This window comes from Rhagoletis zephyria, unplaced genomic scaffold (genome assembly GCF_001687245.7).
Source record: "Rhagoletis zephyria isolate East Lansing unplaced genomic scaffold, Rhagoletis_zephyria_1.1 Rzeph_scaffold_01264, whole genome shotgun sequence".
In the NCBI taxonomy this organism is placed as follows: Eukaryota; Metazoa; Arthropoda; class Insecta; order Diptera; family Tephritidae; genus Rhagoletis; species Rhagoletis zephyria.
Genome location: NW_016158348.1, coordinates 93,840 through 113,233, shown reverse-complemented (window position 1 = coordinate 113,233; position 19,394 = coordinate 93,840). Strand labels below are relative to the sequence as shown.

The window sequence follows — 19,394 nt, the reverse complement described above, 5'->3', positions numbered from 1 at the left end:
GTAAATTTCCCTAAAAACTCAAATTTAAAATTACTCAAATTTAAAATTAGTTTAAAATGAAACCAATTAATCAATTTAAAATTGACACTAATGCCAATACCATACATGTGCATGAGGAGAAAGTGCCTCCCAAATGTATGCTTTATTATTGACAATGACTTTTAAATAAACGTTCTAAGCAGCAGTTTAGGAATATAATTTATGTAGATTAAAAGTTGAGCATGCAGAAGAAGAAAGGGGTAAAGGGTAAAATAAAAGTAAAGAACCCTGAAGATAAAGACAAAGATAAAGAAAAAGAATATATAGATGAAGAAAAGCATGAAGATAAAGATCAGGATAGAGGTAAGGGAAGAGATAAAGATAAAAAAGAAAAGATTAACATAATAATAAAGAACGACAGAGACAAATATAAAGATTGTGGTAGAGAAAAAAATAGAGACCAAGAAAAAGATAAAACTGAAGAATGAGATATGTTATGTTATGTTTTATAATGTTATGGTACTTTTTGGTATGCTATGTTATGTTATTGTTAAGTTATATTGTATTGGGTTATGCTGTGTTATACTATGTTGTTACGTAGTGTTACGTTATGTCGTGTTATATTTTGTTATGTTTTGTTTTGTTATATTCTGTTATGGGATGTTATGATATATTTTGTTATGTTATGTTATGTGATATTATGTCATGTTTTTTTTTTTTATTTTACGTTTTCTAATGTTGTGTTATGCTATTGAAGTGAAACTTCTTTAGCGGCGGTTGGTTGGTTGGGAGTAAATTGGCAAATTTAACGGAAATTGCACACGGAAATGATGCAATGGAAAGGATGCTACGAAAATGGTTGGATCTGAAACAAGTTCTCCTCTAGTGTATGTACATGGTATTAATTTAACAGAAACTTGCTAATAAAAGGTTAAAGAATAACACTTAGAAAAAGACCAATACAAGAATAAAAGGAAAGGTGAGTACGTACATAGATAAAGAAAAGTATAAAGGCAAAGGTAAAAATAAAAAAGACGCGTAAAGATAAAGCAAAAATGAAAACCAAGGCAAATTTGAACACTTTACTTATATAAGGGCAAAGGTGAAAGGAAATATGTAGATGAAGAAAATGATAAACATAAAAGAGAGAGAAAGAGATAAATGTAAAGAAAAAGAGGATACCGATAAACGTAAAGATGAAGATAGAGGAACAAAGATTAAAATACAGGTAATTATAGAAAGAGAATTTAGATAGAAGCACAGATACCCATTCTGGGAACTATTTTGGTATTTTAGTGATTTTCGGGATTCTCGGGACTTATCGGTATAATAATCGATACTTTCAAAAGTTTTGTTATAGATACTTTTTATCGATTTTGTTATCGATTATTTATCGATTTTGTTATTGAATATTTATCAATTTTGTTATCGATATTTTTTTTCGAATTTGTTTTCGATTTCTTATCGATTTTGTTATCGATATGTTTTATTCGTTTTTCTTATCGATATTTTGTTGGGTGTTACTATCGTTTTTATTATCGATAGAGTATAAAGGTAAAAGTGAAGATAAAGGCAAACAGAATAACATAAAAGTTACTAGAACGAACAGGGATAAAGGTAAGGATCTAAATATAAAAAAAGAGAAAAAATATAAGCTTAAGCAAAAGTAGATGTATATATGTATGTATGTACATATATTGGTTATGAGACAAAATAGATATATACAGCAAGTTTCACTTCTCCAGTGTGGCCCAGGCGCACTTACTTTTTTTTTGAGTTATCTTATTTACTTCAACTCACCCTATTTCACCTCAACTCTCCTTAATTTTAGTAGTTGAATTTCAAATGTTGAGCGAAAACTAGGTACAGTAAAATCGGAGTATAGTTGGTATTTTTGCCATATTTTATATGAGGTTCCTCTACTGTGCTTCCTTCCAAACCCAATACACTGAAAGCATAGCTTTATTTTGGTAAAGTTCTACTTTTGAAGTTATTTGAGGCGAAGCCCATACCGTTTGGATTCCATATTTCAGTAAGGAATCCATTTATCATAGTCATTTATCACTATCTTCAAAAATTTATCGCGTATTTCGCAGAAAACTAAATGCGCTTTCAAAAGAACGGTTTTTTAAGTCCTTTTCGAATTTCTTTGAAATTTCTAAATCACCTTGGACGCCGATGTTTTTTAGAGCGCTTGATTTTTGCAAAACCTGCGAAACTGAACTAATTGCAAACAGACTCAGCAACTTTTTACTCCATTTAATTTAAAAGATGAAAAATTCAATTACGCTTTCAACACGTACAATACAACAATTCCACAATTTTATTTTTAGTTATTTATTTTCATATTAAAACGACTTTTAATCAAACAATTCGACTGCTCTACTTCCCCTTACAATTGGCCAACAGCAAAGTGAAGAAAGCAATGAATACTTAAATTATTCATTATTACTTAATTTATGAGTTAGCGGTAAAGTTTGGCATTGCTTTCTCGTTTTTATGTTGAACATTTTTTTTTTTTTATTAAATTTAAGTGCGTGAGGCTTTATGCTTTTCCGACGTTTCCTCTACGTGCATGAAAAATAATAAATTGCGCCGCCAAGCTCTCGAAGCACCTGCGCTCGCACACCTGTTCCGGCAGAAGTGCAAGCAGAGATGTGTGCAGAGGCCAGAAATCCGCGTTTCGCTTAATTTTTAAACAACAATGAATGCTTTCCTGGTAGCAAATGGGCTTTTGCTGACGTTTGCTTTAAATTTTTTCTCGCCCCATTAAATAATAAGCGTATACAAAGCTTATCCATATTTACTTATGCACATACATATTTACGCATTTACATAGGTATGCGCGCAGGGCAAGTGAAGTGGGTAAGTGGGTAGGAGTGTGAGTGTGCCCCTTGTGTTAACTGCGTACCTGTGGTCCATCCTCGGATTGTACGCCGCATACCATACCATCAACACGCTGGGGTTCGCTCGTTCGCACGTGGGGAACATGTACTACACACACATACATACATACATACATACATCCCAGTAAGTACAGTTCACAATTTCGCCGCAGTCAAACTGACCTTTTGGCCTCATTTTCGTTTACCTCATTTTGAAAATTTTCATTTAATTTTTATTTTTTTAATTTGCTTTATTATTCAGTTATTTTCTCGCAAAGTTGCGTTGATTGTGTGCGAGGCCAATTTATTTATTTATTTATAAAGTTTGCGTACGTCGACGCAGCGGCACTACTTGTCCGTCTGTCCGTTCGCTCGTCGGTTTGCACAAATGTTTATGAATAGCATAAAATCCGGTGTTGCCTTGCGCCCAATTCATGGAACTTCATTAAGCCAAAATATCTCTAACAAAAACGGAGAAATTAACAAAAAAAAAGCAAAAACAAAAACAAAAGCATCGCAAAAAAAAAATGTAAAACAAAACTTTGGCCTGAGCGGCAGTGAAACCGAAATTTGGTACATTGCTGGCTGTTGGCCATTGGGGCCGCAGGGGATGCTGCTTCAAAGCAACTTAATTTTGTGTAGCGTTCCACATTCTGCGCGCAGAGGTAGTCCGCGGCGCGTGTATACTTATATTTTTGTATATATGTATGTGTTTGCAATAGCAAAGCGGATACTCAATGTTTGTAAACTGAGCATAAAGTTTGTAGTGTGATTTAAGCGCCAGTATTTTTTAGTAATTAATGCACTCTTATCGATGCAAAACTCAGCTTTTGAAGTTCTACTTTGCACATCGGAATTTCGTTGAATTTTAAGCCTCGCACTTTTCGGGCTGCTGGTTGTTGTTTTTCAATTTTTTCGAGTTTGGATAAAGCTACTAAAATATTAAGTGAAATGCCCTGAGTTGCATGAAGTGGTATTTTAGCAAACACCACTTCGATATTATGTTATTTTAGGGGCTGGCTCGAATATATGTATGTACATCTAGCTCACCTAGTTGAAATACATAATTTTGGGTGTAAATTTTATAATTTTTTGGCTAACATCGAACTATGCCTTTGCCTTAGTGCGTTTATATATTTGTGGTCGGAACTAAATACACAAAACGACGCGTTCAGCAAACAGCACTAAGGCTACATGTCGTACAATGCACTGGTTTGCACCCAACAAATAATATACATAAATTCTTTAAAAAACTTCGAAGAAATTATTAATAATTGAACAATTTATTTAAGTTATGCTTGTAACCATCAAAGCGAAAAATGGGACGTCAAATTAAAGCGCTTGGCATGCAGATGTGCAAACTGGTTTTAGTTTTTCGAAAAGAGTTGCCACCTTGTAAAAAATTAAATTCAAATTATTTAATAGTCAATGCCATCAAATCCGCACCGTTCGTTCGATTTTCCAAAATGAGGCATCAAACTAAAAGCCGTGGACTGTAGATGTGCAATACGTTTTACATTTTTTCAAAAGAGTTGCCACCTTTTTTAAATTATATTCAACTTATTTAAAAAAAAAAATCAATTATAATAAAATGGGTATCAATCGAAATGGTTTGGAAAAGCTATGTTTCTTAGCTGAAGTAAAGAAGGGATGCCACCTGTTTAAAAAATCATATAAAGTAAGAGAAATACGTATCACCATATGGGTGCTAAACGAAAGTGATTTCAGAAAGTAGTTTGAAAATATTTTTTAAGAGGTTTGCCACCTGCTAGAAATGTCGAATTTAGTTTACTCTTACAAAAGTTACATGAAATATCAAAATATGGATGTCAAACGAAGGAGTGTTAAGAAATCTTTAGTTTGAACATTTCGAATGTTTCAAGAGAGTTGCCACGTGTTTAAAAACTTAAAATCAAATTATTCAATAAGTTGGTTGATTTACTAAAAGATGAGTATAAATTGATATGGGTTTGAAAGGGACCTTCCTTTACTTCCTGACCTTTATTTAGGAGGGTTGCCATTTATTAGAAAAATCAAATTCGAATCAGTTTATTGAAATACATTTGTATCACAACGTCAGACGAAAATGATTTAAGAAAATTTTAGTGTTAGAATATTTTTGAAAAAGAATTTCAAAAATGAGTGGGCAGATTAGAAGCCTCAGTCTGTAGATGTATGATACAATTTTTTTTTAAGTAAGAACTTTTTTTAGTTGGTATAGGGTCATTTGAAATTCGATCAAAATAAAAATTTGCATTATGCGAGACTGCTCTTCCCTCAGATACGGCTGCACGGTTTTTATAAAATATGACACTCGGATCTCTTATAACTCTGATTAATATTTGGAATATTTTTTAAGTTTTTGAAATTCATATTCGATATGAAAATTACGGTCATGTCTGTAGTGTCAAGTCCTATTTGCAACTTTCTGAACGCATATGGTAAACTTCCAAATAAATTTGGTACATATGTAGATACCCTGACTCCATTTGAAAACCGGTTGATGATTGAAATGTTCTTTGATGTCGGTTTCTATAGTTGAAGGTTCAGAAGAACACTGAACTAGAAAAAAAAACAATAAAAATATTTTACCAAAATAATTACCAAATCAGTTAACTAAATAAAGCTCACTAGTTCACATTAACGACCACAGGCACACCGGCTCCCTTGTCTTTGTATTGGGTTTTCAATCTACGCAAATTGAATAATGGTTTGATAAATGTAAATATCCGGTATATTTTTATTATGTTACTTTTGATGTAAGTAATGCGAAAAAAGTATGTTAAATATTCGTTAAGGAAGCGAAATAAAGAACTCGTACAATGGCTTTTAAATTACCAATATTTCATTAACTTCATGCTTGGCACGCATATGTCCCTATAGCCATCAAAAGGTTAAACTTGCATATTTATTTTAGTACATTTTCCTTATTCCTCCTCTGTTGTTGACTTTGCGCGACTTAAAACAAACTGACACTCCTAACTAATTTCATAAAATTTCCCCTTCCGCTTTAAGGACTTAGCTCCGTGAGATTTATTTATTGATTCTGAATTTAAATAATAAAAAAACAACCGCGCTGTCTTTCGCATGTGGCGTCTCAAAAGTAAACACTCAAGCAACGCAGCTTCCGCTTGTCATCATTTGTCAAATTGGTTAGGCAAATATGTATGTATATATATAAAAATTGGCTTTATCTTATTAAAAAGGCCTTTTAATTTATAATTACTAAGTTTACAACATTCAACTTTCACATGCCCTCCGTTTATGCGCCGGTCGGGTCAACTAACCTAAATCGGCGTGGTCGGTCGACAATTTAAATTCAACTTAAATTCACTTTGACTTTCATACCGGCTTTAACCGTTAGCAAACCCTTTTTAATTAATAATCTTGTCGCCAGCTCTCGTTTTTAGTTATTTTGTTCTGCTTTCTCTGAGTTGCTCAGCGCAAATGCGTGTGAAAGTTTTTGTAAGTGCCGAACCTTTTTAACGGTCACTTGATAATAATAAGTGGGCGTGTGTGTGAGTGTGTGTGTGTGTATGTAGGAGTGCAAATACGTTTTTGTAATTGAGTGCGCTTTCATTTCTTTAAAAATTTGTTTTACAATGAAAGGCTTACACAAATATAGTAGAGAAAATTGCATCTTTTATCGTGCGCTCTTTTTCTCCCACTTTCGGCGTTGCGATGCGTGCCAGCCTGTTTTCCCTTTGTGTAACCCTAATACTTTTCGTGTTTTTATTTAATCCCACCTTTTGCACTATACAAACTATGTAAGACCCTACCAGTATAATTTTTTTATTCGCTGTTTCTAAAATGCTGATTCTGTTGTCGGTGGGTTGGTGGGGTTTCGTTTGTTAGGCGACAACAGAATACGCCGAAAACAAAAAATGCATGTTAAACGGATTTAGAATTTTTCTTATCCAACTTTTTTATTTATGTATTTTCGCTTTTCTTTATTTTTTGTTTGTATTATTTTGCTATGTGTATCAAATTTCTTTGTTTGTTTGTAGACATTGTTCTCAAAGGATAATTGCCATACGGAGCGCCCAAAAGCAGGCAACAGCTGCAATGTTGAACGGAGCGACAATTTTGCAAATCCTTAGTCTAGCGCTCTGGCAACAAGGGATCGAAATGGAAATGAACTTTTTTGTCGTTTAACAAATTAAAAAAAAAAGAAGCAAATTTAGTGACTTTTTGAGAAACTTCAAAGCTTTGCTACGCTTGCACAAAGTTGCTAATCCTGTTTTTTTTTTCATCGCACCTTCTTTGGGCATAATCTAGTGTATTTGTGTGCTAAGTAGACATAAAGCAGATACTTATAAAAATTTTGTGCATTGATACGTGTTTTCAAGATTCTCGTTTGGAGATTTGAAAAAAAAAAATTATCTTCTTAACTTTTCAGAAGTCTATCCATAAGGGATTTGGTTACTGTCTAATTTGCTACAGAGTTACTTGCGTTGTGAAACGGCACTTGCGCAGGATTAGAATTCTAAAAATAAACACAAACTGGATAAGCAAGTAAATGGTGTTTATTTGTGAAATAAAGCAAATATATATATTTTTTTTTTTGTAAAAGAGCGCAGCCATTGAAAACAGAAAATTTCGTAAATTTTGATGACAATTAATGAAAGTGGAAAAGTTTTCACAATCGTAATTACAATTTTCACAATTTTTGGTACATTTGGAACTTAGTCAAATAAATTATTATGAAATCAATTGTTATTTTTATTCACATTTCAACACATTTTATGGTGTAAGGTATTTTATCCAATAGCCTCCTTCCTTTGTGAAGGGGCACATAATGATATAATGATACAAAATGGTGGCCACAGTAACGTAACTGTAGTTGATTTCGCCAAATAGACAGAGAATATTTTTTTTTAACCTAGCCGATTTTCAAGAAAACGGTTGATTTTGTTATTAATCTTTATTTTTGTTGTTTATCTAGTTATTAATCTTTAAGAAAAAATATTTTCCAGAAAAAATAATTGTTTAATTCATAAATGTCAATTACTAAGATTAATGTTTTTTCCCAATGAATTTGAGCCTAGAGACTATAACCAGTCATAAGCGTGAAAATTTCTATATTTTTTTTTTACTTATATAAAAACTATATGTGTTAACAGCACTTATAAAGTTTTTGTTTTTAAGGAATATAAAGAAAAATACCCAGCAGGGTTACATTAAAAAAAAAATAATAACATTCAATTATAGCTCAATTAAGCACTAATTAATTAGCGTCTTAATCGAGAAAGCTCGATTAGCGGCCTGTCCGAATACACTTTAAGACATTTTTTCATTGATAAATACTTAGTAACGAAGCAGGTGGGTGTCTGCGCCCATTTTTCGTTGGCCAATTCAATGAAAGCTGATTTGAGTCGGTTTTTGCAAGAAGACAGCGGGACGCCTGCACCATGGGCAGAGAGAGTTAACCGAGCATCGGTCGCAGTGCGCATGACAGTTTACAAGCAAGGGACATCAGGGCTAATTTCAGCCAGGAGATGCGAACTGGAACTTTGAATTGATTCTATCTTGCAGAAACCGTCTAACTAATGTTCTAAACAGGGCCTTGGTGATATAAGGGTCACTAAATTCCTTTGACCATCTTTCCACAAATTTAGTTTCACCTTTTACTTTGTTGACTGTCACGTAATTTTCAGATTTTTTTTTATATGAAAAAAAAAATGCGTAGGACAGCTTGCAAAAAATTTTTCAAAAATCAACGCGAATTTTCAGACATCTGAAATTTGCACAATATTATACTAAAATTTAAACTGCATACCGGAAGTCTTTTTAGAGCTTCGACTTAAAAAGTTCGCGATTTTTCTGAAACTTTGCAGATTATTCTTGATTTTTGTACACAGTATCATTCTTGGATGTAAATGGGATTCGCTAAAACATAAGCCATATTTTAAAACAAAATTAACAAAAAAAAAATGTAACAAATGTTAACAAAAATAGCCGTACGCTCAATTTCGAGAGTAACAGTATGTATATGTAAATGTACCTGCATGCGTAGATATATTAACATAGTTTTGTATTTTGATTCGTTTTCAATGTAGCGTAAAGACTAAATAGGCATCGTTCGCACACTCTACGCGCACCGTGTACCTTCATTAAATCAACAAAACCTGCGACACTTCACCCTTTAATGAACCATTCAAGGACTTTACATATATTTACATATGTATGTATATGTATGTACATACGTATAGAAGCCATGCGTGTAAATAATTACTTTGTTTGTTTATTTGTTTATCGCGTGTGCGGCACTTTAACTGACTTAAATTGGGGTTGCCATCATGCGAACATTGGTGTTGATTATTATTGCCTTTTTTCTCTTTTCAACAACCTCTTTTCACATTTGTATTTTTTCCTAGCATTTTTCGAAGTAAGTTAATTGCCGTTATCCTGCTGTTATTCTTTTATTATGAGTACATCTGCAACAAAGTTTGACACGTAATAAAAGTGTTGATTTTTTGTATAGTTATTTATTTTCAACTCATTCTTATTTTTTTCACCACCACCACCGCTCAGCTGGCGAGGAAATAAAAATGTAAATGCGCGCTTAGCCCTCGGGAGGAAAACAGCGAACAACGGAAACGAAAGTGCTTAAAGAGAGCAAACGGAGCGGGCTGAATGCTTTGGAAAAAAACGCATTTTTTTGGGAACGCAATAAAAGTAGTAGAATATTCATAGCGTGAATATTTTATTTTAGAACAGCCATTAAAATTTTGTTTTCTTTTTTTTGTCAATGTTTTCAACCATCAATTGGCCACAGAGTGTAGTGTGTGTGTGTGACAAATGTGAACGACGACGGCTTTAACGCAATGAAATTTTTAAACATGCATACATACATACATATGTATCTATGAATAGCATCGAGCCTTTAAAGTTTTGCTTAGTTTCTAAAAAGTTGCACTTATTTTTCGTGTGATTTTTTTAGTACAATAAGCGGTTAAGGCTCCTTTGGAAGATAGTTTTTCAGAGATTTTTATTTGAACTAAAAATAATATTTTGCGCTATTTCTATTACACTCCAGCAATTATGCGCATCTATATATTTATATGGGCAGATATGCTTCTACATACATACATACATACTCGTACATGCCTAGGCGAATGAAAATCGGCCTCATGAACTTACGGCTTCGCCTTTGACGAGAATAACTTAAAACTTTACGATTTTGCATTTGTCGATAAAGTGATTTCTTTACTATTTTATTTATTTCTTTTGACAATTGGATGATCCATCAATATTATAAAGTGTATAAAGTAAGCGAAACAACATGAAGAAACAAATGTCGCATATACCCATGAATTTGCCGTTTTTTTTTTTTTGAAAAGAGCTTAAAAATTAGTTAAAAATAATAAAAACAATTAATTTTTTAGTTGCATAATTTGCCGACAGAATTATTTTTTCCACAACTAATCAACGACAAAAAACGGAAGATTCATGGGTATATATGAGATTTTGTTCTTCATGTTGTTTCGCTAACTTTATACAGATTTCAAAGGTTCGCTACTAAGCGCGAATGAGTTATATTTTTTTTGCATGAATGAGGCAATTTTGTGTAAAGAATGCAATAAAAGTGTGTTGGTGTGTTGCTAAATTTCTTATAAAAAATTAATTGAATAAAAAACAAACAAAAGGAAAACTTTACACAAAAAAGGGCATGAATGAACGCGTGTGGTTGTATAATCTACACATCAAGTGAAGCCTTGCATATCAAAGGAAGTGAAACTAATTATCCTTGTACCAAGGGATCACGCCTCAATCCATATACAGTGTACTTAAGTATGCAGCTTGCTATTTCGCCTAGTCAAAATTAATAATTAAAGTGTATGTAGGTATATTCTCAAATATGTTAAACCCAAAGCTATGAGTCGATTCACATATGAAATAGTGAATAATACAAGTGCGCCGAATAGCTATGATAATTATTTATTTAGACGCATAGTAAACAAAACTTTCGCAGTTTTAAAAAAAAAAATAGATCGTGCTGCCTTGCATTAATTAATTTTGGAAAGCATCTTTAATCCTAATATTTATACATATGTATATTGTATACATATTCATATGTGTTTATTAACACTAGAAAGACTGAAGAATCAACATACATGCATACATACCTTGATTACACATCTTTGAAATCAAATTAATAAACAAAAAAAAAAAACTGAAAGAAATCTGATGAGGAAATGTGGTCCGAAATAGCTATCATTTCTACCGTTTTTTTCAAATTATTGTTGCTTTTCCACAATAATGCTGAATTTCCACTAGGCATTAAATGGCAAAAATGACCAATGACAAAGTTGGGCATTAAAAAATAATCGTGTTATTACGTTAAAGAAATAGTCATTAAGTTCATTGCCGCATGGCATTTTTTTAAATGGCATACATTTTGTGTCATTTCAATGCCTAGTGGAAATTCGGCATATGGTTTTCAGTAGAAATGGCCTGAAGCTCAATAAAAATTGTTGATTAACAAAAAACTTATGATTTTAAATTCAAAACTGTTTATTTATTTTAAAAATAACATACAACTAAAATTTGTATACATATGTATTTGCACATTTTAGTAACAACAAGTAAAAAAGTTTAAGTTCGGCCAAAGCCGAATATTAAATACCCGCCGCACATATTGAATATATTTTCTCACCTTACTGAAAACTACCGGTATCTATGTACATCGTAAGGGATTATTGTATCAATTTTGAGTAACCCAACGTCCTTAAATTTCGAAATATCGATGTTTCAAGCATTTCTGAAATTTACCGTTATATGAAAAGTGGGCGTAGTTTTAGTCCGATTTCGTAAATTTTCAACATTTTACATACAATACAATACAACAAGTACAATACGATTTTAATCATTTTTGGTATGTTTTATCAGTATCAACAACTGAGATAATACACATTTTCCAAAAATGTATAAAATTCTTAATTTCCCTCAAGAGATTATTGTAAATACATATAAATTTTGAGTGTACAAGCTTCGTAGTTACTAAAATATTAAAGTTTGCGTAATTCTTAAAACTACTATTAAATGGGAGGTAGGCGTGGCTATAGTCTGATATCTCCCATTTTCAACATCATCCGTCCTAAGTTCAAAAGTAGTACACATACCAAGTTTCGTTAAGATATCTAAATTTTTGCTCAAGTTATCGTGTGTTATCTTTTATAATACCCATATGCACAAGTGTGCTCGGGTATAAAAATAAAATTCCTTGTAAACCATAAAAGCTAAAAATCGACATAATTTGGCCGTTTGGTATCCATGTCATTATTCTACACTGCACTGATTTTTTTAAATATTTTTTTAAATTAATCATATCGTGAAAATTTGGAGAGATCCTGGTCCATACTTTCGTTAGTACTTATATTGATTATTTGTATGTTTTTAAGTTTATTGATTTTTTTGTACGGTGCAATAAATGTTGCAACCAAATAAGCAGCTGCTACATTTAAATAAAAGGTGCGCTGTGTATAAATAGAAAATTAGGTTTTAACCGAATCGGAACATTTTCATATCTAAACAAATATGTACATATGTATGTATTTATTTACATTCCATTTGCCCATTTGCCCTGCGTGTCGCCTATTTTATTTGCTACCCAAATTATTGAAATATAAAATTATAATTGTTTTGCATTTTCTACCAATTTTTCAGATTCTTGTGGACCTTCCAGCGACAGGACTCGGTTAACGCCTGAGCGATTTCAAGTCTGTGAATGTCAGACCTTGAGTGTACAAGTGGTAGCGGCAATATCGAGTGTCAACTGCCGAAAAGGCAAAGCAAAGGGGAAATTTAAGGAGTAAGAATATTAAAAATAAAAAATAAAATACAACAAAATAAAAGGGCACAAACAACCAGTAAGTAGGGTCGCGCAAGATAAAGCAGGCAAACAAGTAAACAAAAGACATTAAGAGCGTGTCGCTCAAGTGCTTGTACTACATACATACATACCTTTCTACATCGCTCTGCTCTCCAGCACCAGGCAGTGCGCATATTTACTGCTTATTAGAGCGAAAGAAAAAAGCACAAAGATATAAAAAGTAAAAGTAGTAAAACAGTACAAAAACAAATGTGTACAAATATTTGGCAGGGAAATAAAATGTTATGGCATTGCAAGCGGCAAACAGCAAAAGCTCATTTAAAACAAATGTTGCTGCCAACAACAGCAAATAGCAACAAAAGCAGAGCTACAACTACATACATATAATGACATCAGCTCTTCCTCCGCCAAGCAGTGTCAGTAAGTAGTTACGGTAATAGTGCTAAAATAGTTCCACTCGCATAGCGGCAACAACAAAAATATACAATTTCAAGACATAAAACTAAAGTGTTGCCATTCACAGCCAAAAAACAAGAGTTTTGTGTCGTTCCAATGCCACTGCCCTGTGTCATTTGAGCCAACAGCAATTACATACCTAAAAACAAACACACAAACAAACAAACAAAAATCGAATACTGAATATTTCTGCAAAAGCAGTGTTGTATGTACACATGCAAAGAGGTGGCAACACTGTAATTATGTGTAATGCCAAGTTTTTGCTGCTGCAGCACATACCGCAAAAACTGCAATTACAAGAGACAAAAATTCTGGACACAATGACATTTGGCTACATCAAGTACCGTTAGCTGTTGTGTTGCCAACCAAGTAATCCATTGCCCTAGTACTTTTCGCCACGAAACGAAAGAAAAACATATCAGCAATACGTGTTGAAACAACAAAACAAACAAGAGCAAGAACTCTTAGAAGAAAAAAAAAACAAAAATTTTTGAAGTAAAAATAACATACTCACATATGCATATGTAAGTCGTATGTAGCAAGTACCGAAAATAAACACCAAAGAAACAGATTTCGCAGCCACACGAGAAACCGCATTAGAACTTTTCTGTGGTGCGTATAAATGACGAATTGCAGACTTGTGCAACAAAATGGCAACCCCGCAATTCTCCCAAATCATTATCAATCGGAATTCCCCATTTGTCACTGCTCCTGCAGCGCAAAATCACAAAACAACAAAAAGTACAACAGCAACAGCAACAGCAAGAACTACAACTACAACTACAACTTCTTGCTGCCGACTGCAACAGAATCGTGTGCGAAGAAAATGTTGTTGCAGCCGAACTGCCATTGCAAATGGCAAACCATCGGGCGGGGATATGCTAACACAAGAGGATTACTGCAGCACCAAGTGCAGCAGCAACAACAACAACAACGGCAGCAGCCACAACAACAACGGCAGCAGTTCACGCAACTGGCTACTGCTTCGACTTGGTTGGAGCGAACAATTGCTGCTGGCTTGTGTTTTACTCGCCTCCGCTTGCGGTCGTACGGGTTGCGACGAGTCACAGGACTTTCAGAAAGCGAGTAAGTACTTTGCTGCTGCTTATAATTTTCTTTATGCACTTTTGAACTGCTTTTTGACATCGCATGAATGCTCGTTTGACACGATGCAATTTTGTGTAGATAATTTGACGTGGCTTAGGTTGATTAAAAATTACTTTGTTAAATTTAGCTATACTGGAAACTAAGTAGGAGATATTCGTGAGGAGTTGAAAAAATCTCAAAGTGCTAGCTTTTCGTAAATATTTAACAAAATTTAAGCACTTTTCAATACTTAAATTGGGTGTACGCTATTCTAGTAAAGTGTCTTTGGCTTTCGAAAATGAAAATTTGTATGTGTTATTGTATGTCATGGATCTACATATGTATGTAAATATCTTTCCCCGTTCAACACTAATATAAACACCAAAATGTGCTTAATTAACTTTCTACAGCGAACAGTGATTCGTTCAGAACAAGCCAGCAGGACAAAATTATTTAATTAGATCTTCTGTTCAATATGACTGTATACACTGGCGGTCATTAGAATAGACTCGCCTTACTTTGAAGAGTTTTGGCTATATTTCTATGGTTTATTTTATGTGATCTCACAAGACTAAAAAAGTTTGTTGCACAATATGGATATCAGACGCGCTACTTAAATATTTTTTAATAGAGTTCAATCAGAATTTACCAGAAAAGAATCTGCGGACTAAAACTGGTAACTTTTGACAAACAGATGATCTTATACGGGATCAATTTCCAGTAAAATCTGGTAAAAAGTGGTAAGTTCGCGCTCATACAGGATCATAACTTTTAATTAAATTAGGCACTCCAAACAGGTGGCAAACCTATTTAAAATAGTTTCAAACTAAAACCTTTCTCACCTGAAACCCATAGTGTTATACATATTTAAATGATCCAACTCCCTTAATTTCAAATGAATGTAGTTTTTAAAACAGCTGGCAACTCTCCCACAAATCATTAAAAAAAAATATATCTTTTTCAAAGCCATTTTTATTGGCATCTATATTGTAGTAATTCTGTTAACGTATTTTATGCATAGCGATTTTTCCATTTACATATTTTACTTCCGTTACCTTCAAAACACGCCTGCTCCTTTGCCTTCGAAAGGCAGCGCTACTAGAAGAGCACAGTTTCCAAAAAGAATGTCTTCCATGAAAATACCTGCGTGCAAGGGTGGATTTCGAAGCGGCTATAGGTATTATAAAACACTTGGTTTTTTTTTTGTTTAATTTTAAAACGATGCACTTATATAGCATCTAATTAAATAATGATTGCTTCTAACTTAAGGATCGCTCCTTAGTTACCTCCAGCGATCTAATGATGATGCTTTACAATACAGGGGCTTAAAAAATATATGTATATGTACATATGTATGTGCATAGCTATTTGTACTCTCGTTAACGTCCTTTGGCATGACGTTGTACTGACAACACGCTAAATGGAAGTCAAACACAACTCGCACATGAAAACGCCAAATATGGCACATAAATTCATTCAATGTAGGTTTTTACATACTCGTATGTGAACATTAGGGTTACAGTCCGATCGAAGTTATATTTTCCGGCCGAAGCCGAACGTTTGGTTTTGATTTAACAGTCGGCCGATTAACGAAGCCGAGCCTATTTTTTACAAAATAAGTCCCAACTTGCCTTTTAGTTGGAGTAACTAAATTATTTTCTCAGTGCACATAAAATACGAAATACAAAACACAAATAAAAAAATCCGAATTTCCATAATCTAGTCAATAGGGATGGAAAGTTTTGAAAAATAATCGATTCTCGATTTTCGAATCTTATTTAATAATCCTCACGATTCTGCCCTGATTCTGGCTTATATACCCTCGTTAATGTGCAAATATCAGTAAATAGTTATGCATAACAAAACTAACGGTTCAAATTACTAACTTACTTGCTAAAATCGAAAAGTTTCGGAAATTTCTGGTGAAACTAGCATAAAATCTAATTTTTGTTAAGTTATAACTTCTTGGGCGGTCAGAGCTAAACGACCCTGTCAGAAGTACGGATATTTCCGCACGGTACGGATTTGCGGTGTTCAAAATGGTTATACGGATTCAACGTAAAGATTTTTAGCTTTCCGACAATGTATACGGATTTTTGGTGCCTTTATTCATATTGTAAACATTTGCCTGTTTTTTTCCATATCCAATTATCTAAGTCATGAAAGTTTTCTCCATATAAGAAATTTTATGCAGCAACACTTGTTTACTTAACCCATATGTTTGGCCTGTTCCTGTACTCCGGGATTTTGTCAAAAAAAAAAAATAAATATATTTGGGCTTTATTTTACTTCGGAAGGTTGGTGAGGGTAATCAAGTGACGCATTTGCAAGTTTAAAAAAAAAATTCAAAAATCGACACCCAGGATGTATCGGTACAGAGTTTTGTGAAGTTAGCACATGGAGATACGTGCTTTGGCTAATGTCATCGATAGCCATTAACAATTAATTGCAGGTAGAAAGTATTCCAAGAAATATTTTGAGCTAAGTAAATGTATGTTATTAGGTCAAAAGCAAAAAAAAAAATACGGATATGTGTACCGAATTTCGCAAACAAAATTCTGCAACACCCTAGTGTACATATAGGTATAAGCACATACATACATATTTCACAATAACACCAATGTTCAGCATCAATGTTTGTCTGAATACGTATGTATGTATGTATGTAGTATATCCACTGCATATATGGGAGCACAGTGCATTTAGCAAATGGCCCAACTCGCGCCACATGTGCTCCACCAACGCTTGCATTCCCTTTGCATCAATTTTTTCCCCCAATCTGTCATTGACAGCCAAAGCAACACCACCGAAGCCGATAGCAATTGCAACGGCAATGACAACAAATTCAGGAGAGTGTTATTTTTTTCTCTTGTTGTTTGTTTCATTGCCATGCGTCAGTGCAATTCTGGATGGCAGCTCAGAAAGTGTGCAAAAAAATAAAGATGAGGGAAAAATAGCAAAGCAACAGAAGCACAACCCTCCTGACAATTTAATATGTGACAAACACTTTCGCTTACGTGTGCACTGACGTTATGGCCAATTGGCACTTGAGCTTCTCTTTAATAAGTTCCCTTTTCATTTTGAATAGTAGAGAGTTGGTTGGTAGCGAAAAAGTTTCTTTTGGTGTCAACTTTGGTTAAAATATTAATAACTGCCCCGTAATCGAACTTGTGCGCGTCTTCTACTTAAATTTAGTGCAATGATTTTAATTCACATTCTTCTACTGAATTGAAAACAGCAGTGTCATAAGTAGTTGTACTTGTCATCGCTGCGTCCGTTTTTTAACGATAGTAAACAAAAATTTTCAATTCGAAAATTTATTTGAAACAAAACCGGATTAATTTTAACAAATTGTAGTAGACTTTTAGCAACTTAACCGATTGAGATAGCTTCAGTTGGAACCCTTTGCGATGAGATCCTGTAACATATGCAGTTCAGGAGAGCTCGAAACACCCCTATGCTCCGTTCAGTACCTTATTCCCCAAAGTTTGACCGCAGACTTTTGTTGAGCATGGAGTTGAATTCCATCATAGTGGGGGTGGTCTTAAGATCCCCACTGTTTTCAAAGACAGCAGCTCATCGTAGCTGCTCCAGCATCTCTGCGCACTCTAGAAATATAATCTCAATTGAAATAACCCCATATTTTACCCACCTCCAGCTTCCTTGTGAACGAGATCAGTTAGGACTTATAGCGAATCCACTGTTTACGAACCAGTTTGTCGGCAATAACACAATACAATGCGTGCCGAAGACAACACTCAGCCGTCCACTTTACTGTTAGTGGCCGGTTAGTCACTAGTTTCGAGCCCCATTTATTTAAAGTTTATTCCTCATGAAAAGTGCGATATCATCCACCTGGGCAATCAATCCTATAGTAGGCCATTTACGACCACAAAGCTCTTTCAAGGATCTTTTATTCGCCGTTCGAAATTATGACTACCTTCAGTATTGGGGTGTAGAAGCCATCGTTTCGCCCAGTTTGGGCTTCATAGCTATTAGCCGTTTTAGAGTTTTGAAAAGAAAAGATGTCTGGATGATAAGTATGTAATCTTTCGGATACCCATGACTATTCAACGTCTTCAACGAATCCGCCGAAGGCAGCGAATTATATACAGCACTTGAATAATGCCCTCTGTTGATCCTCAGTAAAGTAAAGTTTTCTTTTTTTATTTAATATTCATAATTTTTTTATAGCTATATAGCAAATTCTATAACAAAAGCCATTTAAGACCGATTTTCAAACTTTGCAAAATGTATAACAATTCAACAAATTTTTATCACAAAAAGAATTAATAAATAAAAAAATTTAGTTTGTCCGTTCTCAGTTTTGTAGCCCCCTACGCATTTTTTCAACACAAAGTATGTACTTTTTTCTTCTTTTTTTTACATGGAAGGAAAAACTCACGACCAACCTCCACTTTATTATGGAAAATTCTATAACATTACATATTCAAAACAAATTTTAAATGTCAAAATTAACTATGCAAAATACTCGTAATTATGAATTTTTTATTTCCAAAAAGTACCGCACTTCTACAATTAAGTTCGTTGAATCATATTTATAGTCATTATTAGCCCCATAATGCTATCATCTTAGTTATTCACAGAAAACATTGCCAAACACCCTGTTTAGCCTTCCCTGCTGCACATGCGGCAACTCATAATGATATGATTGAAATTTGTGTACATAAAGCTTTACTAATCCTTGGATAATAGCTATCACATTTGCTGATCCACCTTGCACTCATAAAACGTGTGTTTATCCAAATAGCAAGTTAACAAAATTCTGAGAATCATTTGCTGCATTAAACATCAAAGAACCTGAAGAGTTTTCGATTTATAGACTCAATTTTCATCTAAGTATGTACATACTAGAGACCTGCATGGTGTGAGTTAGAGCACAAGTATGTATTCTTTTTATGGGTACAGCGATGCGATTATAAATCGCATTTTTCTAAATTTGATACTTGATCAGTTGTAAAAGTATTTTTCTTTTATCTAAATCTCGTTTTAAGCATGATTCTTCATGTACTTGGCGAATATTTCACCTTCAGAAACGTGTACTTTTAGTAGTCTACGGCTTACCATAGTAGAATGTGGCAGATTATCGTCGATTGGAATTTTTTTGTTCCTACCTTGGCATCTATCTTGTG

The 19,394-nt window shown here is 33.7% G+C and overlaps 1 protein-coding gene across 1 annotated transcript in view; it reads left to right on the top strand.

The window, feature by feature from the left end:
- Positions 1–13,106: 13,106 nt before the first annotated feature.
- The window catches only part of LOC108363381 (sialoadhesin-like), a gene marked incomplete at its 3' end in the record, with an annotated part of 96,255 nt that continues 89,967 nt past the window's right edge, over positions 13,107–19,394 (top strand). The window contains exon 1 of the mRNA XM_017616730.1: positions 13,107–14,241. Coding sequence (XP_017472219.1) covers positions 13,806–14,241 — 436 coding nt within the window. The remainder of the gene's footprint in view (positions 14,242–19,394) is intronic.